The sequence below is a fragment of the Carettochelys insculpta genome, chromosome 20 (assembly GCF_033958435.1).
Source record: "Carettochelys insculpta isolate YL-2023 chromosome 20, ASM3395843v1, whole genome shotgun sequence".
In the NCBI taxonomy this organism is placed as follows: domain Eukaryota; kingdom Metazoa; phylum Chordata; order Testudines; family Carettochelyidae; genus Carettochelys; species Carettochelys insculpta.
Window position 1 is genome coordinate 24,790,407 of NC_134156.1, and position 23,737 is coordinate 24,814,143.

At 41.4% G+C, this 23,737-nt stretch overlaps 1 protein-coding gene across 5 annotated transcripts in view; it reads right to left on the reverse strand.

Moving 5' to 3' along the window:
• The window catches only part of RPTOR (regulatory associated protein of MTOR complex 1), a 256,227-nt gene that overhangs the window by 139,849 nt on the left and 92,641 nt on the right, over positions 1-23,737 (reverse strand). For all 5 annotated transcript variants that reach the window (XR_012648254.1, XM_075014603.1, XM_075014602.1 and 2 more), the window contains 2 exons: positions 22,793-22,968; positions 6,535-6,594 (listed from right to left, as the gene is read on the reverse strand). Coding sequence is in view for 4 of the 5 variants with exons in the window: in XM_075014603.1 (XP_074870704.1) it covers positions 6,535-6,594; positions 22,793-22,968 (236 nt within the window). In the remaining variant the exon portion in view is untranslated. The remainder of the gene's footprint in view (positions 1-6,534; positions 6,595-22,792; positions 22,969-23,737) is intronic.

The following is a 23,737-nucleotide window of genomic DNA, read 5'->3' on the forward strand; positions in this document are numbered from 1 at the left end:
GGTGCTTGCTTTAAATAGATAAGCAGGAACTTGAGGGACGTGCTGTTTCTTAGGAAAGAAAAGTGATAAAAGCAATTACCTTTGACTTCAAAAGTAATGAAAGGGAGCTGAGAACAGAGCTTTGTGTAGTGAGAACAGCAGCTTGATTCCAACAAGTGTTAATGCCCCTTGGAGGAATTTGCAGAAGTTCAAGTCACATAAAGCCACGTTCTTCCTTAACGACAAGAACCAGATGCATACTTGCCTCCAAGGAAGCATGCAGCAACCACCAGTGGAAATTAATTTTTATACCAAAATCAAAGACTGTTAAAGGGAAGGATGATCACATTCTGAATGCCCAAGTAAACAATCAGCCAAGCACACTATAATCAGAAATCAGTGCTCCAAATGTTTGAATCGGAACTTTTTACAGTTCCGGGACATTGCTATCAAAATGTTGTGCAAAAAAGACATCTTAATTCCCTTCTCCTACTGGATTTCTTGCTGTTCAGTTTCTTGTGAATTTTCCCTTTTGGAGCTCGGGGGTTGGGGGCAGGAGACAAAGAAAGAGAAGAGAAGGGATGAGAGGCTATTCTGAGTGTGTTGAGTTTTGCCTGATTGACTTCCTGCACTACATCTGCCTTTGCGTAGATTTTCTCCTCACGCGTCTGCCACTGTCATCTCGGTCTAGTCTTGGTTCTCTCCTGAGTAGACACTGCTAACTTAAACAATTGGTATGTTGGTTTGGGATGCTTAAAAATTACTAAGCAACCTTGACCTGGCTCGTAATTTGAACTGGGATCTGCAGAGATGAAAAACTAAATTATTATGCTAACTAATCACATTAGTTTGCCTCTCTTCAAACTACTTCTCTACATGCAACTCAGACTAATTAAGATTCTCCAGGCATTTGTTATTTCCTTATGTTACACAATGATGTCCAGATTTTCTGCAATTACTCATATTCTTTCTACTGTGAAGTCTCTTGGGGTTTTGTTTTTCCCACTTCATCTCTAAATTAGTTCCTTGTGAATCATTACTCATCAATGACTGAGAGACACTAACGAATTACTGATTTCCAGCGTGTGACATTCCATAATACTTACAATGGAAACAAAGGTAATTTTAATACCAAACTACTTATTTCTAGAAATTTTTGCAAAGTGAATTTTGTGCTGTGGAAAGGTACTTTATCGGCAGAGCTAGAGACTTGAGACCTGTGTTGTCAAAGCAGTTGCAGAACAGGAAAATTATACTGCTCTTGCCTATGTGACTCATTCTTGATCAGCAGGGACGACATCTATGGTTTAGAAGACTGACCATGTCCCATAAATAACATGGTATGTCTGCGTAACAGAACACTGGTGGCAAGGAAATAAAATTAATGTCAATATTTTTTTTATCATACGTGTGTGGTCATTACAAATTATTGTAACCACTAACTCATTTCAGACAAAACAAAGGAAAAAAAAAAAGAACAGCTATCAGATGAGAGAGACTTCTGCTCACTAGCTGTCTGTGCCAGACACAGCAAATGGGCAGATGGAAAAAAGTACACTAAGTCATTCCCAATCCTCTGAGCATCCCAAGTTACCAAATATTCTGTATGTTTCTTTTTAAAATTTTATTACTTAACTCCAGCATTAGTCCAAAATACAGATTATTTTGGCTGCTTCTTAAAGGATTGATAATGTAAACCCACAATAGAGAGAGGAACATGCTTATTAATTAGGCTGAGTTAGCCAACATAATTAGAAATCTGGGCTGTTCAAAGAAGGTGCAGAATAATTTACTCTCAAACTCATCTGCTTAATTAGAAAACAAACTCCTTCTCCTAGCTTAAAGACAGTTACATTATTACAATATACATTACTGTCTGGCTAGATATGTCTTAGGCGTATAATAAAAACATGTGTTGACTATAATTGATACCTTTATAAGATTACGATGAGAAGGTTTTAATGTTTGGTGTACTCAGGAACTTTCATTCACAACATTTTTCAGGAAGGCAGCTCTTCTAAAAAGTATGCTATGGAGCTATCAAGAAGAAGCAAGAACTGAGGGAAGAAAACTCTTGCACCATATCCTGAGGAATATGAGTGCAATACTGAGAAAAACTTGATTTCTGATCTGAGCACCAGCAAAGGAAATATACAGAGTGTAGTGGTTAGAACAAAGGACTAAAGGATCAACCAGCTGATTTACTTTATGGTTTAGGGCAGTGGTGGGCAAACTGTGGACCATTAGGGTTCTACGTGTGGCCCGCAAGACATTGTTTACCCTTGCCTACTCACATGGTTGCCGGATTCTGCTAGTTTCCTTCTGGTAAAATACAGGGTATGCGAAGGGAGGTATGTACTGATTGCACACAACATAATGAGAGTGCTCCCTCTGCATCCAATCAAGGCACTGATACAGTTGAATCAGCACACACCATAAATTCGAGGTGCGCAAGCGCAGATAGCAAAACTGCCTTATCCCAGGAGACTGCCTTGGCGATGACAATCTTTCAGGACACCAAAACGAAGGAGCAGCATGCAGCCCACTCACTAGCCTACATTGCCCCTCACTGGTCTAGGGTTCATTATCAGTTTCAGGCAATCCGATCCCTAAACCTGAAGGTTTAGCACACTCACTGGAAAGCAGAGGTTTCACCTGCACTGACTCTCTACTCAGACCCTATACAACCAGCACTCCCAGCTTTCTTCAAGATGCCACGAACTTCCTGAGGAAAGTGCAATACGCTGGTGACCTTCCTCAAAATACCATCCTGACCACCATTTTGCCCCCACTGCCCCCAAATTTTTTTCACCCCAGAAATATCTTGCAAATCTGACCCTTTTCCCACTTACCGCCAGAACACTTGCTTACACCCTTGTCACTACCTGCCTTGACCTCTGCAACAACCCCCATCTCTGATCTCCCTGAAACAGATAAAGCTCCTCTGAGATGCTTTTGATTACCCAGAGATTACAATAAAGACTGGTCCATCTTCCCTGCACCTTGCACAGTGCATTAGTTAAAAACCCACAATGGTCAAAACCACTGCAAATTGACATGAAAATTTGATAGGAATTGCTGAGATAATCAGCATAAACATGGCTGCCATGTGCAGGGTGCAACTTAGAAACCCTCAATTAAAAATCCAAGAAGCACACTGCAAACAGGAAAGAGAAACATCAAATGTGTTCACTGCTGGAGTAATGAAAACAACACCTAAAAGTTTGCCATGGGTTCCTGAGTTAGGAGGTGAAAAATGCAAAATAGTTCTGGAGATTGATGAAAAAGAAGTGAAATTTATTTTCCTCATTCTTTTATTTACTTTAGCAAATGGATTTCTGACCCTGTTTTGCATCAGCTCTTTTTCACAGCTGATGAGCTGAAGAGATTTCTCTTTGTTATCATACATAATCTGTAATTACCTAACAGCCTTGCTCTGCCAGTGTCATTCAATGGTTTGGGGCTAGATCCTCGCTCAGAAACAAGTGCATAAGTGCTTTCACAGTTCTGGGGTTAAAGGCACTCTGCCCCCTCCCTCTGTCATCTGCTCATGGACCCCGCAAGGTTTCCAGCCACCAGCCATCACCACTTAAAGGGGGACCTGCCTCACTCTCCTCAAGCACAGATTTATGATTTATGTTCCCCAGCAGTTCAATGTACTTTTACTAGCAGGTCTGACCTTACTCCAGCCCCAGCCTCTCTGCTTACTTCCAGGGTCTGAACGTGTTTACCAGCGACCAGTTACATTTCTCATTTATTTAGGACATATATATAAGAAAGCACATTTGAAAAACAAAAGAACAAAGCAAACAATTTACAAGCATCCCAAGCTTACCAGGGGTCACCGACCTTCCACATGGAAAAACCGGCAGGTTCCAGTCCTTCGAACTCTTCCAGCAGACCTTTGCCTATTACAGTTTCATATCAGTTTGAGAACCATAAGAGGGTCCTTTCAGCTTTCTTTATTCCAAACGCTTGTTCTTTATCTATTGGGTCTCCTGAACATGCAATCCACTTACGCATTACTGCCTTTGAAGTTAAGCTTCATAGAATCACACTTTGGCTTTCCCACCAAAATTGTCACAGATTAAATTTGTGACATCCTTAATAGTTAAACACCTGAAAATTGCTCAAGAGCCTGCTATCGACTTATCTCCTAAAATATATTACATGCATTGAACTATACCTTGAAACTTATCTGAAGTTCGAATGGGCAGGTTACTCAACATGGATCTACTTTATTAATGCAATAAACCATAAGAGAGGATACAACACCTTGAACTGGGAATTTTAGCTAATGCAATCCTATACGCATCATCTATGCTGCAAAATATCATTTGCTACTGGCAGTTTGGGAGCAAAGAAGGATAGCGGCAAGTCACAGCAGACTACAGAAACCTATTCTTAAAAGCAAGAAATAATACATCAAAACACTTCTACAATCTACCCACTGATTGACTACCCCAAGCCAAACCTTCTGAACACCATAGAGAATGCTTTTCTTCTTCTTCATGAATGAATGAATGACTCAAACCGTGGAGACTTAAAAGAGGATAACTGGCTCTGGGCATTCATGTGTCAGAAGTCTGAGACCATGGCTTATTTTAATTAATCTCTAGACAATGAGTGTTTCTCAAGGTAAACATCTCAGAAATTGGATTATCTGTTATTCATTGTTCACAGCTAATTAACTTAGGTAAACAATGATGTTCTAAGAATCCAAAGCTTGAAAATACTAAGCACATGGCATAGATCTGAGAGACCATCCCCACAAATGTGCACTACCTCTTCTGATGGCAAAAAACAATTTCCTATAAAACCTCTTTGAAAACAAAGAATGCAGTAGATGAATTATGCCTTAGTTTTTTTCAATAGCTTGGGTGGCTTGCATAACCTGGACTATGCTTACGAGAATAATTTACTTTGTCTTTCATTTTACCCTGGGTTGTCCATTAGCCAGCAGTCATGGTCAAGTACTTCTTGAATGAAAGGGTTATAATGGGCATCTATGCCATTAAGGACCAAAATGTAATACCATTATGAGACAGAAAGAACACTACAATGTGCTACAGAAGTGACAAAGCAGTCTTTTTGTTTTTCTTTTTCTGGTTTTGCATACACAAGCACATGCGCACACAGAGGTTCAGGGTACTGAATGGATCTTCCAACTCACAAAAGAGAAAATGACAGCTGTGGCTAGAGACACTTATTCCTCAGACAAGTATTATGAATGCCTTCCCTGTCAAGTTCCAGCAGTATGCTCCCAAAATAGCTCTGCCAGTGTATCTCAGTCCTGGTTTGCAATTCCCATTCCAGACTCCCCTGTAAGCACCTCTAAATACCAGAGCTTCATTTCTGTGAGCCCATATAGTACTACCAATGCACCTCATTGCCTGACTTTGGATGGCTTTGCCTGTCTTAAGCAGAGGCTTTTGCCACATGGCTTTGTTAGCTAGAATACAGGCAGAGAATATTAAACTTGTTTCACACGTGACCTTAACACACGTGAAGTTGTAACTCCAGAAATGAAAGGTTATGGGCATTATCTAACATCTCCACTCATCCCTATTGACAAGTTCTCTTACGTTACCCATGTGTGCCCCCAAATAACTACTGTGTGGCTTCACAACACTGAAATGACACAAAGATGACCAAAGTTTGGAATCTGTGCCGACAGTGCTCGGGTACGTGTATGTTCAAGATACCAGATATGAGACCTAAGTGACCTGTAAGTTAAGAGACCTGAGGAAAACTATAAGGCAAACTTAAGATCAGAGCCATCCATATCCATACACAGAATGCACTTCTGTGTGGGGCACCACTAGGTCCTAATGTCCATCCCCCTGCCTGTTCCTATCCCTGTTCCGTGGCTCTGCTTCCTCCGGAGAGAATATAGTTAAAAGTGAAAAAGCCAGCCAGACCTATCTGCAGAATATTGAACTTGTGAAACAGCCCTTGAAGTTGTAATGAAGACATTTAACAGGCTTTTGCCAATCCCAGGTATAAGCTCTCAGTTTCTGAACTTATTCTGTTAGTCTACCGGACCTTAGCTTAAAATCAGAATTAAAAATATTTCATCAATGTATTGGTGAAGATAAAGGAAAAAAAAATCACATTTCTAAAAAAGTGTTCCACCTCTCATCACTGGCTGCCATCAGGCATAGGGGCACCAGTTTAACAGTACTGCATAGGGCTCCATATAGCCTAAGGATGGCCCCGTAAAAGGCTCTATCTAAAATGTGTTCCCTGCATGAAAATTCTAATTTCCAGTCACTGCTTGTTCTGCCGGTCTATGGTAACACAATACAAGAAGACAAGCCACAGGCAGTGGGAATGAATGCAAAATAAAGGATTAATGGGGTACAGAAATAAAAGAAAAATGAGCAGAGGAAAACTTGGGCAACAGAGGCACCCCACAGGGGTTCATGCCCACAAGAAATGTAAAAAGATCCTTGAGGACAACTTACTAAAAATCAATTCTCCTTTTCCCCCAAAACAACTACCATAATGGAAGTCAAGAAAGAAGCCATTTTAATGTTACAAAATCTTGCTTACTTCTCTATTAAATCCAGTGTGACTCCTGGCACCAATCTGACACTCTTCTGCATGCAAAACCTGTGGAGAACAGAAGAAAAATAATTCACACTAATTAAATATTTAATGACAGAACTCTCAGAGGTTCTGTGGAAAAAACAAGGAAGACAGTTATTTCAGTGGTTTTGCTTTTAAAATAACATTTGGATTAGAAAACTTTGCCACAGCATAATGAGACTCTCAATATTTGTCACACTCATGATTATGCAGTGATTTCCATCGTCACTGTGTCAAGTTTGTGGTATTGTAACTGCCACAGTGACAAGTTTCCCCACACGCTGAGAAAGGAAAAAACGTTCACAGTCATCCAGCAGAGTCCCTTCGGAGGGGGAGCAAGACATTAAATAACGCAGAGCTAGAATATAAGAGTGAAATAATGATGTGTGTTGGTTGGGTTTCCCTGACGAAAACTGGCACTGCAGGGGGAGGAAAAGAGAGAGTAAGAGGAACATATCAAAATCAAACACCTTGTCTATAAGTTTAAAAAAAAAAGATTCCATTTCTCCTGCAATTAAAGGCACCATAATTACAGAAGTGCTGGTTCTGAAAATACAGAGTCCAGTTACGTCTGTGGTTTGCCATATTTAGAGACTTCAAGACCAGCTAATCTAAACTTGGAAACAAAGATACTTGTTCAATTCTCAAGTGCCAGTTCCCTCTCCCCAGAATTCCTGGCAGATGTTCTTAGTGATCTTCAGTGGAGGTACTGGGAAATCGTGGCCTGGAAGAAAAGTAGCCAGCAGCAAAATCTGTCTCAGCAATCGGAGGGGTAGCAATGTTAGTCTGGATCTGTAAAAGCAACGAAGGGTCCTGTTTCACCTTATAGACTAACAGAAAAGTTTTGGGCATGAGCTTTCGTGAGCACAGACTCACTTCATCAGACCAGCATCTGGTGAAGTGAGTCTGTGCTCACGAAAGCTCATCCTCAAAACTTTTCTGTTAGTCTATAAGGTGCCACAGGACCCTTCGTTGCTATCTCAGCAATGAATTTCTCCATTGACTCCACGACATCCCTAGTCCTCTCATGAAGAGTTTCACAAATAATTTCTAGCACAATACAAGTTCATATTTTTCACAAGTTTCTAAACTTTGTGGTTGGAAAGAACCTGTTGAACAGGACCTTGAATCAGAAGACAGCCTAAAACCATATGCGGTCATCTGCCTAAGGCTTACATCTTCATTTCTATCACTAAGATTCCTTTGGGGGCCAGGTTAAGACCATGCTCCACCTCCATTCCCAGGCCAATCCATTCAGGAAATATCTGCCCAATTTCCCATGGTGCAGCAAAGTGTACGAAGACCAGAAATCTGTTCTCCTTGAAGCACAGGGAGTATATATCTATCTGCTGGACTTCTGAGAACCCTGAAGATTCTTGTTTTACACCCTTCTTACATTCTTCTCTTTTGGGGTGGGGGGCACCCTATAGCCCCCTATTCCTCACTGTATATAATTTGAATACTGCATATAAAACATTCATGGAAAGTATCATGGGAGAGGATATAACCTGCTGAAACCCCGTTTCATCTAAATATGTGTATCTTCAGTGCATATGAAGTTATGAGAATTGTGTTGTATGACTGTCACGAAAAGATGTAAGATGGGGAATCAGTCCCATATTATCTCCCCAGAGACAAGAGCAAGGGTAGCAACCAACACCAGGGCAACACATGAGCCAAGGGTATACAACAGAACATGGACGGCCCATTCTTTGCCTTTCCCCTGCCTCCAGCTATGCTGCAAGCAACAGGAACACTGACGAGAAGACTGAGAACTCCAACAGAGGCGACTAGACCAGGTTTAAGGGAAGAGTCTGTATTTTAAGGACTGCAATATCCAGTGAGGTGCGGAAAACCACTTAATTTAGATGCTTCCTAGTCTAATAGGATTGAGAGTTTAGATTGTGATCTTAAATTGTATTTTCTTTTGATAACTACTCTGACTTTTTGTATATAACTTTGTCACATGACTGGACTTTTATATTGGACATGGATGCCATTTTACGTGCCCAGTGTATCTATCAGAGACAAATATTGTGCCGAGGGGCCGTGTGAGATGTCTAATGAAAACTGATGAAGCCCTGAATCTGTGCATGCTACTTATATTCCTGCATCATGTTTGTAGGAGAAGTTACAGGTTTTAGCTATGTAGCTGTATTGGAAATGTTTCAGTGCTAAAATTCACAATGGGAAGTGGATCTCCAGCCCAGCCAGGATGAATGGACTATAAACACAGTTTCAGACAGCCGAATACGCATTGCAGGAACGCAGCCCACTGTTAGGTGACCTGAGCTGAGCAAAGGAATTGAAATCAGATGCCCAGGCATCCATTCCACCTGCTATATAAATCACCGAGGCATGCTAGCAAAACCAGTGACCAATGACATTTTGCCACAGGTGCTCACCTGGGTCAGATGACATTGACCCTTAAGGGCCTGATGGGAAGGAGAAAGGGCTTTTTTTCTGGCACTGGGGGGAAAAAAAAGCTATGAGGTAGACGTAGCAGCGTCCATCTTGGACTTGATCTTGATTCTTTGCTTAGGTTCCAAGGATCCATGTGCCAGCATGCTGACTCCAGCTCACCAGATCTCCATTTCTACAGTACTTGAGACTACTTAAGCTGGAATTTTACCCCTTATGGGGTGGACTTTCAGAGACTTTCAAGAATAAGCACAGAACATTGCTAGCCTGCATCAATAACTGTAATTGATGCATGTAAACAATTTTTCTCTCTAATCCTATTTTTTTTCTTCTTAATAAACCTTTAGATTTTAGAGTCTAAAGGATCTGGCTTTTGTGAGGTGATTTGGGTAAGGTCCAAGTGTGTACTGACTGAGGACTGTGGCTGGACCCTTTGGGGCATGGAAGAATCTGTGTGGAGCTGGTGAAATAGGTTTTAAGAACCTCTCACCCATGTTTGGGGGTTCTTAGTCTGGGAGGATATATCAGCTGGGAAGACTGTGGGTTTGCTTGTGTGGCTTCTGGCTGGCCAGTGGCGCTGGCACAGGTGCTTTTGTGGCTGGTTTGATTTGCCTTGCCTTAGTGAGAAGGAAATCCCAGCCTGGGGCAGTGAGTGGCCCAGTTTTAAGCAAAGATACCCTGGATTGATTTCTTCAGCTGTGACCAGAAACCCCATCACATTACAAACTTATAGTCATGTAAAAATGTATCTGTTGTAATCAATGAAGCTGTTTTGTTGTTTAATTTTACCAAAGAGTTTGCCTGAACCATTTGCTAAATTTGCTCAGATTTTATGAGGATTGGTGTATGTCCACTTTCCACTGATGAAGCGGTAAGCAAATCTGCACCACTATGTTCCTGAGGTACAATGCTGGGACCTGAGGGAAATGTGTCCGATGCTTTTCTCTGTGAGATTCATGAGTAGCTCTGGAAGCATTTATGCAATCTAGCTGGATGTGAGGCTCCACATGTGACTGTGCTGAGTAATAACAGCACCTGAAGGGGTTTGCTACTTGTCAGTAGCAAAGCTTTGTTAGATGCAGCCCATATTGGTGAGTTAAGGAGACAAAGCAGTCCCACAATCCCAGGTTGCAACCTGGGTATCCCGTTGCAACCCTCTTTTCCAGAATATGCATTCAATTCAGAGATCAGGTTTAATGTCCCTGTTCAGATAAAGAGTATCCTGGGATTTTATAACTACATTACTCAGGGCTTCTGGTTTAAGTTTCATCCAAAAGATTACTATATCATTCCTTAATGACACACCAGGACCATTTTGCATTCATTCACTACCTACTTGGAAAGAACAGTTCCACATTTTGACTCACAACCACCCTTTGATGCAGCAACAATATATTCTTTGGAGGTCTCCCACCCAAACGCTGACCTGAATGAATCCCGCTCAGTTAGTGAAACCTAACAGGATCACAGAATACTCAGCACTCCTAGCCATGTGACAGGAGCAGGAGGAGGGAAGAGCCTGATTCCCATGGTGGGAACAGAAGCTGAGCCCTCCTGTCTGCGGCTCAGCCTTTTAAATGGAGAGCAGCAGCAGGGAAAACTGCCTAATCCTGGCTCAAGCAGGGATAGAGACTGAACCAGCCATTCCCTATTTACTGGGGGAGGGGCTGTGAATAATTGGTAGCACTAAAGGATAAGAAGATGCTGATCAGTCAGTCATGTAAGTGGATTCTCCATTAAATCTCTACTTCAAAAATTGGAAAATAAGGTGCACTTTTGAGGGTCAGCTGTAAAAAAGGAATTTCCCCAAATGACATTCATTGTGAGGCTGTCCCTTAGCATTGGCTTTGGGACATTCTGCCAATGAACTACAGGCAAGACATAAATAAGCTTCAGATTTCAGACACTTCAGTGGTGCCTTTGGCTTCTCAAAAGGAACCAAATAATGAACAAAAGCAGATTGCACTTCCTTAGTAAGGGAAATTCCCTTGCTCCAAAACAACCCCTCAGTATGCAACTGTTTGGTATTCAGAATAAAGGGAAGTAGCACAGCAAGTGCTTGCAGCTTTCACGCGTACAGAGCTGGGACTGCTACAGCACTGCCATTGCACTTCAGAGGCAACTAATGTAGGGACTGTTCTGAGGCCTCTTTTAATGAGGCCTCACCACTTTCCTGAAAACTCTGAAATAGGCAGTCTAGTTTGCCAAACCCCCATTTAAATGTGTAGTGGCCACGCTCTGATTCCTTTCTCAAAAGCAGTGACTGCCAAGAAAATGTGTGTAGAGGACACAGTTTTATCTGCTATACCAATCTCACAATCACTTCCATTGCACTAAAACATGAGGGCTCAAACAATCAGCTGTGACATCATTGCAGAGATCCAACAGCATGGGCTAGAGGGGAAAGCCATTACATATAAATCTTTGGTAACGACCAGTGATTTAAAAGGAAAAGGCTCAAAGGTACACACAAATGGCCAAAAGGAACTAGCCTCCAAGTTTGCTCAAGAGCAATGGGAGCTCTAAAGGTTTACATGTTTTAAAAAGAAGCATGAACTCAGCAAAAATTCACTCTGTATGAGTGGTGCTCCAACAATTTTTATATTAGAGGTGCTGGGAGCCATTGAACCAAATGGTAAATTTTTTTTTTTTTTTTTTAAATGGAAATCATTTCAACTCAGGGGGTGCTGCAGCACACACACACACACACACCGCGCCATACAGCTACTTCCAGCTCCTCTGCACCATATGCTTGGTTTAATTCATCACAGAAACATCACTTAATGCAGTGATTGCAAGTGATTTTTCCTGACAAACAGGTCTGTCTTGCTTAGCGTTTGGCTGGGAACCATCAAGGAAAACCAGGAAGAAAGTGCTTTCCTTGTGATTCCATACTGATCTAATAACCCTTTATGGTGTTAGAGGGCACAATAGGAATTCACATCTTTTCGATAGGACAAAGTCAAAACCAAAGTTCTGAGCAGCTACCGTCACGAAATATCATTTGGTGCAACCTGAAAGAGAAGGGATGGTCATCTTCTTCTGAGAGCCTGTCTTCTTTTCAAGTAATCAGCTAAGTCCCACTTCCCTAAATCCCCCTACCTCTTCACATGGATGCAATATTATCAGTCTGTCCTGCATATAATTCTTCAGTTGTGTTGCTGTCACATATTATGCAGCTGCAGCACTTCAACCCAGAGCTAGCTGAATTTTAGTGTCAAGTACAGAGATCTTTGTGTTTAGTTATAGTGTTTGAGATCCTTTAGGATGGAAGATATTACAGATAAATGTAAGCTAATTGTAAAGGTCTGAAGATTTGGAATTGGAACAAATTCATCTTATTTATCACCAGTTCTACAATAGCTAAACCCAAGTAAAGCACTTGCCTCTCTTATTATTCCGTTAACCAGTACACCCCAAAAATGGAACCAAACTCTGGATAATGTACACTATTTTATAAGTTTTGTTGAAATTTTAACAAACTTCAGTTAAACCTTTGGCTTCATTTGCAGTTTCCTGCTGCTTTCATTTTTGTTGTGGCCTTCTCTTAAGTAGGTAACCTCTCTCAGTGTGTAAAAGAGCCAATTTTCCTGTTTAAGACGCATGCAAGCTTTCTGGATCATTCTCAGCAATTTCTTCTGAAAGGTCAGAAACAAGTGTCTTTTGCATTCATACAAGTTACAAAAATCCCTTGTACGATAAGTTTCTAGAATACTAGAAAAAAAGCCCATGAATTTCCACTGCACTGCTGAATGAGGCGGGAAACAAAAATAATGTTAAGCAGCACAAAATACTAACCATTTTTTTTAAAAATCAGAAGTGACAACTTTAGGAGAGTCAGCCCCCTTTAAAAATACAGGATTATGGAATCATGCTGAGAGCAAGATCGCTTAGAAAGTCACCACTCTGTTCAAGTACATTTTATCCTGCTAAATGATGCAAAATGTCCTCACACGTATCATTTCCAAAAATCGGTCTGCCAGTATAAGAGAGCTCTGAAACTGATGTTATTGCAGACCTGTGAATTTCTCACTGCCTAGTGGCATGATGCCAAGACCTGACTCTCCTTCCATAAAGCTAGTAAAAGAAGAAATCATCTCATCCTGGTTCTTGCATAGGTGAAAAGAATTTTAAGTAGGGTTGGAGAAAGTAAGATATGCCCAAAAGAATCAGAGCTCCTTTTGTAATCAAAAGGCACAAACAAATAAAACACAAACAAAAAAAAACCAGTGCATTTATCAGATTTTATCTGAATAATGTAGACATTCATTTATGTTTCTCTTTAGATCCCATTGGACTTTCCTCTAACAAAATGTCACTCAGAATTGGGTTGTCTGCAGCCACCGCATTATTTCTTACCAAAGTTTGCCTGATCTATCACCTGTTCATTTACTTTCTAAGCTCTTTTCCAGCTTATGGATTTATCTTCACACCACCCCCACAAGGTAGGGAATTTTAATCATGCACTTTTTACTAATGAGGAACTGAGGCACAGAAATAGAAGGAAAGATCACACATGAAGTCCACATCCAGATCTTCAGCATTTTAGGCCAGCATCTTGACTACAAAACCTAATGAAGGCTGGGTTCGAGTTACCTAAAATAACTTCCTTTAATGACAAAAATCTGTTCTTCCAAGTGCTATGCATGCCTTTCCCTTGTCCAAATACATTTAAGAAACAATTTTGGGTGGTTCTGAAACTACTACTTGGAGAGTTTTACTTTCCAGGTGCTATATAACAAGTGGCCTTCTTTAGCCTTACTTATTTCTACGTCAGTCTTTAAAAGATCACATATCCCAAACTCTTATAAAACCCTAATGCCCACCAAATAAAAATTCACACCCCACCTACACATTAACTCTCCTTCAATAGATAGGATTTGTGATGCCTCCTAAAGGTCAACAGATGTGTGCTGTTACGGAAGTGGGAGAAGGAACCCCTGCCGCTTCAGAGCATCCACCAAACTCAACTGTACCAGCGCTGCATAAGGAGAGCAGCATCTCTCAAGATGGCAGATCCCTAGATATTGAGTACTTTAAAAGGTCAGCACCAAGAGCCAGCTAGTAAAGGTACTGAAACTGGCAGTCTGGGGTTTATGGGAAGATACATCATTTAAGCAAGATGGCAGCTGCATTCTCCAGTAGCTTCTGTTCCCAAGTTGTTTTAAGGGTAGCCCTACCTACTGCAACAGACTAACCCTGAACTAAGAAAAGCACAGATGACAGCAGTGAGATCTGCACCACATGGAAAGGACTGCAATCTCCTGATCGGAGCAGATGAAAACAAGACAGCCTAGTCTCTAAAGATATATATGTAGGTTCAGTCTCTATAGTCCAACATCCTCGTGGGTGCTCCCAGGCTGGGGCAGTCATGGGGAAAAGCCAGGCCTTGTGCTCAGCAACTCCTCTCTTTCCCTCTCAGAGCTTCTGGAGCACCCTAAATAGCATATCTGCAGCACTCAAGCACAAGGAGGAAGTGGGAAGAGCAGGGATAGGGAACTTCTTGCTTGGGTGTGGCTCCCGACTGATTTTTCTGTAGGTCAATGGCTCCTGACTAAAAAAGTTTCCCTGTCCCTTGTCTAGATGATGCTTAGCCCAGCCATGAGTACAGGAGACCAGACTGATGACCTCTCAAGATCCTTTCCAGTCCTACAGTTCTATGAACTGTCAAATGGCAAGCATATGTCCACATCTTTGCCATATCCTAAGATTATGCCCTACAACCTGCGAGCACCCTATTAACCTTTTCTGAACTGAGACTCTGCCAGTTTGTTCTCCAGATGTTACCACACACCGAGAAAGTCACTCAACCCACCACGCTTTCTGGATGGATAGCCTGGAGAAGAGAGCATGAATGTTGAAACGAATGGCACTTGACACATTTTAATCTATGCACCCTCACTTATTCTCCCCACAACTTTATGTATTCAAACAGGATGGTCAGAGGCCTTGAGACAAAAGTTACCTATCCCAGCACTCTGGGATCTCTCATTTCTGTCCTGTCAAATTAACATCCATGTTTTGTTTCGGACCTATCTCCTTCAGCTCTGTGTGCACCTCTACTTTCTCTGATCGTCCAAAGATGTAATTAAGAGTCCACTTCCCTGTGGAAAGGCTGTAGAAAAAGGAGCTTCTAAAGGCCCTTACCTCTTCTTTTGACAGTCACTTGATAAAGATGAGGACATCTCTGGGTCACCCTCCAATTTGTGAGTCCGTTTATGGCTGATCAGCCCAATTCTGGAGCCACAGGTCTTATCGCAGAAAGGGCAGGGGCTGGTAGCTGTTGGAGGGGCACGGGGCAGTTTTTCCACTCTTTTCCTCTTCTCAGCCTGTCCTCATCTGCACTGTGGCAGGATCTCTCAAATTGTGCCACACCCTTCATGAATATATGCAGCTGCACACTGGATCTCACATTGGAAAGTGCCAAGTAACTTACTATAGGCAGTGCTCCAGCTCTGATTATAATTAAGATGCAAAACAGTCCTCTTCAATGTAATTGGTTACAATAAGCTCTGTCTTTGAAAACTTGCTTTTCCCAGTTTAGTAAGGGGAACATCCTCGTTCTTGCACAACCTTCCCCTGCAGTTTTTTCAGACACTGCTTTAAAAGATAATTTATAAATCTCATGAAACTTTCAAAGGACTACTGGCACAAACACTCCTTTTTCCTTCCCCCTTCCATATATGAGGGATCTCTCTTTGTTCATACATGATGAATGGTTTATAAGAGGAAAGGCAATTTCTTGTCATTTGAAAGAAGGCAGGAGATTTGGCTATGTGTCTACATTCTGAAACGAAAAAAAAAAGATTTTCCAAAGCAATTACAGAGAAGTTTGCTGGCACTGGGAGCAGTCTGATGCAATATAACTGTTATTTTGGATGTTTTGAAACTAGTTGTCTTCAATTTTTCACAGTCCAGAGCAGGGAATGTGTTTTACAGATGCCTTGTGGCTTTTCAGTTTAAAGCCCCTGTGTAACATAAAACGCCTGGCCTTGTGCAGCTAGCTTTTTCTTTAAAAAAAGGCAAAAACAAAAAACAAACCCTGGTTTCCTTTTTGCTGTACTGTTGACTATACAAAGTGAAGCTCCAAAAACTGACTGGCACTTATGATTATACCTCTGAAAAAGCCACTGGAATTGGGTTCTACAGTCTGGGAAGCTGCAGTGCAGACTGCCAGCAACTCTTCACCAACTGCCATCACTAATCCCTTTCTCCTCCCTCTCTTATGCCAGAACTGTCGCCCTAAACTGAAGTAAGGCAATCAATACTGCTGTACTGGTAATGCTTAAGCCCATGACAAGAGAACCTGTCAAAGGGTTTTCACCAGTTATTTCCTAGATAGCTCCCTCTGCTACTTAAACACCAGAAAGACTAGCTAACCAATCCAATCTGCTTTTTCCCTCACCCCTTCCATTCCCACTCACCCCTTTTTTTTTTAATTGCTTTACAACTGCTGCCTATTGGTCAGTGGTGGGCACTGCAGCAAAAGACCCCTAGTGAATCCTAGTCTCCCCTGTCCTGGCCAGCTAGATTGGGAGTACTACTGGGAAAATTCACTGGGTACCCCTTCCACATGCCAGCCACAATCCACTAATGAATAGTGTTAATGGGGTTTCTTCAGAAACCAGAAATCCAGCGTAACTTATGAAAATGTCAGTTTCTACAGGCAGCACTTCAAAGATTTGCTCAGCTTTGTTTTGTTGCTTGCACAGAATGCAATGACAAAGTGAGTACAGTGGAGTTACAGTACTGATACCTCTCAACCCTTGCTGGTGAGTGAATGGAGCAAATTCAACAAAAAACCTTATATGATGCCAAGGAATCCAAGAGCCCATAGTAGGGTATGGAGGGCAATTCACGAGGTTAACAACACTAATCAGCCTTGTTAACCTGTCTGGTGTAGTATCAATCAAGAACAGTGGCAGAATGGAAAAGGGCTTTACTTTGTGGTAGTAAACACGTGGAGAAGCAGGAGCCATGTAAGAGAGGCTTCTTCCTTGCTGCAAGCTGAAAACAGTTCATACAGATGCTTGAAAATGCTTCCTGCAGGTGCTGAAAAGTCATCAGAACCCATTATCTGCACTTACAGATTCAAGAAGACATTAAAGGAAACTGTTAGATTAAAATTCATACAAGTTTCCTTACTTGTGTTAATAAAAGCTCATGAACTTATTAAACATATTTTTTAAAGTAGGCAATTTTGCTTACTTTGTTCCAACTCGGTCAATGCAAATAAGCTAGTCTATTTAGTCAGTTAGTGACACAATAGCTGCACCTTTCAGGATGTTTTTAAGCAAACATGCTCCCCTCCGCCCCCGCCCTGAATTTTAATTCCTAGAAGCATTGCATACACACAGATCCTTGTGCCCATTAAGACCCATTCAAAAGGTTGACTAGCACTTTCCATCAGATTAGAGGGAACGAAAGGCGTTTTAAAAGTTTGCTTTCACTACTTGATTTGTAAAGATTTCCTTCTTCTGTGATATGACCTGCAGTATCTTCATGGCCTACTTTTAGGCAGAGCTGAAGTTTAATGTCATGATTCAGGATTTAACACCGAAGCACTGGACGTTCTATTGCCCATACTCTTAATGGGCTTGCGTGGGGCCGTGTGAGAGAGGCTGACATTTAAATAGTGTACCTCAAGCTGAGGCAAGTTTAAACGGACCTCTTGATTCTTGTGACAAGCAAAATATATAGATAGATGATGGCCTTAGATAATTGTTGTTTTATTCTTATTATTATAGTCTGAAAATACTTTCTAGGATGATGGGAACAGCCAGGCCCAAATGATCTTTTGAATTATTTCTTCTCTTCTATTTTGCATCAGTCCTACCTCCAAATTTACAGGCTCCTTTTTTGCTCCAGACACTGCTATGACAACAGCATACATTCCTTCTCCTTGCTTAAATGGCTGGGCAATGACAATAGAGAGGAGAAGAACGAGTGGATTCAGGATGGCTATGCTGCCACCAAAAGCATCTACACAGGATGTTCATGGTGGCAATGGCAACAAATTAAATTAGGCAAAATCTCTCACAGTATGAGAGAGCTTTTTTGTTATTCAGGCTGCAGAAGGGATACTGAAGTACTGGCCCCTGGACTCCTGAAATCAAATATGCCACTGCAGTGGGACTGATTATTGGCAGTGTCAATTTGTTTTTTAGAACATTCAGCAGTAGATTAATCAAGGGTTAACACCTGTGACCATGGAAGGCCCAGTTCCTTACACAGGCTGCTTCTCTCTCAGTGCTTCAGAAAGGGAACAACTGGTGAATAAGATTATTGTGTTGTTCAGCCCACAATGTGCTCTCTTTCTGGGCCACTCAAGATGAGTTCAGCAGACCCATATGCATGCAGTAGAGAAAGTGGCATCATTTAAATGGCGCACCATAATGGTCCAAAATACTTCCTCTGTCACGTCACTACTTCAGGGTCCACCCCCTTCATGTTTGCACAAAACCTCAATCTTTTGTTTTTTGCATGGAAAAGAGCAGGTCATCAAAACACACACCTCACCTTTCACCTCACCATTCTCAGATCCATTATAGCACTGGGGGATACTGCATGGCAAAAGAACCTTATGGCCAACTCCCATCAAGGCTCCACATACCCTCTTATCTTCTCTGTGAGCCTACCCTCCATACCCCCCCAAATATACCCATATTTAAGACAAGTTAACTATTCAGAAATGTGAATGCAGCTTGGAGAAGCTTGGCCTTCAGGAATGTGTTTAGCGTACCATGAAATGCACTTGCAGCTGCAGTCCCCAAAGTATTCTTTGTGCTACAGAAATATGCCCCCAATGACACGCTGTTTAAAACACTGAATATTGAAACTAAATTTAAATATTGTTATGGTTTGGTTGTTTGGTCTGTATTGACTCAGGCTTTCGTACTCATCCCTGTATTATTTACTAACCTGTCAAACACTAGCAGTTGTCAAAACAAATTTAAATTATATACAAATTGCAGTTGAGACACAAAGAGCCAGCTTTCCAAGGAGAAGACTGATGCACTGTAACTCATGCTATTATAATGTGTTCTGATGTGCTGGGGTTGACACCATGATGCCAGAGTGCCACCTTTGAGAGGATATAAAAATAGGACATTTGCCGCTTGTAGTCATTGAAAGAGCCTGTTACATTTTTACTTTTACAGCTGCTTGTTCTGGTGCCCTGCCAAATTTAGGACATTACACTCATCCCTTGCTATATTAGGACAATGGGTTCCCAACTTTCTGCTCGTAGACAAAAACTCATAAGAGGGACAATAAATTACCATTAAAATACACGTAAAAGTATCTGGTTGGTTCCTAGTGCTCTTAACTCAGCAAAGGAGTGGCAGCATGTCTGCTTGCTGCTTCCTTCCTCTGTAACGTTTACTTTCTGTCCTGAACTGTTGAGTACTTGCTGTTTGAATTGTTAATGACCATAAAAATACCTCTGCGATAACTGAAGTGATTCCTATATATAGTATGCAATGCACTGTGGAATGGCTGACGCCACTGAAACAAACATAAGATGATAAATTATTAGGCAGGAGAGACATCTTGATAACAAAACATGCTGCTTTCAAAACACTAACAAAGTCCAGCAAGCTCAGGGAAAAGAGAACTTCTAGAAGGACATCCTCTCCTGAAGATTGGCACAGTGTATACCAGACCAAGCCCCAAAGCACTTGCAACTGAGAACCTGACAAATTTTTGCAGCCCTGTTGGGCTTTATTAGGGGAGAAGAGCCAAGCTTGCTCTCAAAATATTGTATACTGCCCATACCACTATTCAGGTAACATGCACCTCACTCCATATATTTCTCTCTCTCTCTCTCTCTCTCTCTCTCTCTCTCTCACACACACACACACACACACCCCCCCCCGCCAGGAAGTCATGCTAAACAATTAGTGTTTGCATGCTCAGAACTGCAATAGGAAGCTAAATGCAGGAAAATAGCCACATTGCAGTTGATTTGTAGGTTACATTTCTTGACAAGTCACGGAAATCATTTGGAGCTCTCGTGCATAAAGACATTAAGGTACGGAATGCAGCGGTTTCTCTTTCCACGCTAAGCAATAAGAAGGTAAAAAATTTACAGTTTTTCCTCCATATTTATCTTCCTCAATTATGTTAATAAGTTAAGTGAACTAAAAGCTCCCAGGTGGTTAAAACTGCAAATAGCCTCAGCTCTTGACAATGTAAGTGCATACACTGGAAGTGGCTGAATGGTTTTCTAAAGGCGCTCCACAAAAGGGCATCATATTTTATATACCTTTCCCATAGCTGTTAGACACAGAACCATTTCGATAATGTCTCTTCCAAATACATGGTTTCCAAGTTTACTGATCTGCAAAATCTCAATACTTTTAACAGCAAACTTCTGTGCAGAATACAGAGCAAATACACTGATATACATGCAGTGAAGTAGAGAGTTTCCTAACTTCTGGGTTCTTGAATTTGCAATGTTAATAATGTTCTTTTCATTTTGGTTTTGAATATTTTATACAGAAAATGCCAGTACTACTCAATTATAATACAGGAATCAATCCCTCGCATCAATTAACATGATTTTTTTTTAAAACAGTCAAATTTCTCTGCCTCATTTCTATGGATAGAAGTGGCATAACTCAAACCTTCCCCTCCCCATGTGGGATATCCCATCATTCAGGACAGCAATTATCTATTGTCCATTTTAAAATATTTCTTTGGAACTGTATTTTCCTATTCACAATCGAAAACTTCTCTCTACATTGCCTTATATGCTCGGAGAGGCTTACTTTTCACAACATGACATTCTTTTTCACTTTTAGGGAGAAAAATGTGTACAGGCAACCTTTGAATTTGACAGCCCAGGATGGCAGTGTCCATGGAACTTCAGTACATGGGCACATAAAGCTCCTCGACAGCCTGGTCATCCACTCTGCAAGCACCTTGTCAGTCACCAGGGCAGATACATTTCTCTGCTCTTCTTCTGGTCTCACTCAGCAACACTGTCAGTTTCCTGACTTCCTGGATCCCAGGGTGAAAACCTACAGTTCTCTCACTTAGACAGGAAGCCAAGCTATCGTATGCTGAGCCTCAGCTCAACAAACCCAGGTGGACTCAGCATTTGTCATAAACTCATCTCTCCACCAGCTGTGGCCAGTGGTTAATACACTGACCTCTGGTTTTCTTAAAGCAAAGTTAACTTTAATCGCACCAGAAGGAGCGCAGCAAGGCATAAAACAAAGGATTTTAAAACTGTAAAAAGTCATACATGCATCTTAGTTACAGGCTTGTTGCCTTTTGTCGGATACACTAGGAAGACCCATCTTTGCTCCAGCCCTGCTGGCCTCTAAGGTCTTTGACTGTGGGACCTATTTCTTATTTGCAGCTCCATATATTGTGTCCTCACCCTTCCTTGAGAAGGTTATATTTGTCACCCCCAGAATCTCTTGGTCTTGCTTATTGGACTGTGGTGCTCCCGTGCTAACCAGAAGTGATCCTACCCCTTGAAATCCCATCTCAGACACCTTGAAGGGTGTGAGATGAATGGGTCTAGAACTGCTCCTCAAGTGGGTAAAAGAGTGGCTTTCTGAAGCTAATTCTAAATTAACCCCTTTTAGGAATACAGTACCCCTCTTGCCACAGTGAAAACAGACAAAGAATATTCTTTGCTTGTTACACAGTAACTCCACATCCACCACACACTTCCTGGTGCCTGGGAGAAGCCATAACAGTGGCATCTCTATTGAACAGTTTGCCAGTCATCCTAGCAAATAGGCATGAGAATGTCACCCATTCACAAAAGGAACGTTAAGCAGCAGGCTCTATAGTACCAAAAAGTAAATTATGACTCCTTGATGAGTAACGACGACTCCACAATGATGTAAGCAAGAAGAAAATGCCAGACCACCCGGATCAAATCAGAGCCATCTGTCACAAGGGCACTATCATCCATTTACTAGACAAAATGCATTTATTCAGGTGATACAGAACAGCTAGAAGCCCAATTCCTTTACTAGGCTAATGACTGACATTAAAACTATAGATCAAAGTAGAACATACTAAAGACCAGTCCTCCTAAATATATGTTCACTTCAACTCAATTTGCCAAAAGGCACTGTGCTTTTCATTCCGGGGCTGCGATTGGAATCTCAATGGATAATCAAGCAGAGAGCTTTGATGGTCTCCCTATTCACATGGATTAATTCTCCAGAATAGTTAGCACTCCCTGAGCATGGGAACTGCCACAGAAGTTCCCTGAATGTTGCCCTGGTCTAGTGCAGACATCTTTCTTGCTCTACTACACCATCTTTCTACTCTTGTGCAAGAACTTTGCTCTCGTACAGTTCCCGCTTCTCTGGATCAAGCTTTTGGACTTTTCTGCCTCTTCAACTTGCTGTCATTTCAAAACATGTTTCTTGTTCTAAATTCACAGTTTCTTACACCATGCTTTCAAAGCCACTGTATTACTTACTGCAATGAAAGATAACTTACAAAATAAAGTTGCATTGTGCTGTATGGTATTTCTGCTCTGTAAAAAGGCAGGTATATTTAACTTACAGTAGAGCAAGTCCTTTAATCTGAGCAAACGCAGGTAGGAAACTGGAATCTACAACGTAATAAATAGAAGATAAGAATATTTTCACCTTCTAGGCTTTGACTAGTAAGATGTCATCCCAGGTGTGTTCTTCAAATCCATGTAAATTCCATGCTGCAGAGGAACTTTATTGTGGATAAAATGTCTGGATCAACAAGTCTATCTGTTCAACAGACAAGCTTTGCAGACCATACTTTCTCTCCACATAACAGGTGAGATACTTACCACCTCAGAGCAATTTTGATGGGTGTAGTAAGGCATGATGTAAAAAGGTCAGCCGGCAGGTCAGGGATCATAGGTAGCAATTCATTGGCTTCACATGCTGCCAGCTGAATGCAGTTCTTCATTGATGGGGGTAAAGGCATCTGAGCAAGTGGATGATTAGGATTAATTGCAGCAACCTTGATGAGAGATCAAAAGAAAAAAGGAATCAAAGGACTTAACCATAGGAAAAAATATTCCTGAAAACAACCTGCTAAGAATTACTGTGACTGAACTGATCACCAGATTAACCAGGGATTAAGATAGTGATGGCACTGTGACAGACTGCATATGTACCATGACACAGCTATCTCAGATACAGTATGTCAATATTTAGTATCAGACTAGCAACTTGGGACACAGAGATTAAACATCAGATCACCACTTCACAGGATTCTTAAATCAACAAGATTCTGCCACCTTTAAATCAAGCATTGTCAAAATAAGTCTTGTGAACTATTGTGCTAGCTGAGGAAAAAGTTTAACAAAAATCCCCTTTCTGCAGCCCACTCTAAATACAAAGTGGTGAAATAACTTAGAGCAGAAAGGAGGAAAGGCAACTGAATACTTTAAGTTGAGTTCAGAGTCAGGATCTTTCCTAAACTGTTTCCATGAGAACTCTCACAGCTGAATAGGGGATGTGCTAAAGGGAGGGAGAGAAGACTGCAGGACAGGAGAAATGCAAATGGCAGTCAGGTAAATCAGAATAGGAAACATTTGTTCCCTTCTGCAGCGAGTGAGACACAGGAGAGTGAGAGTTCGGGGACAAAATCTGAGCCTTACCTATCAAAAACAAAGTACAAATAAATACGAAGTAGGGCTCCCCTGAAAATGATCCGTCCAAATCTGCTATGCTAATCACCAAAGACAAATGGCTTTTGCAGGATTTCACTTTTTCAAACTGCGTTA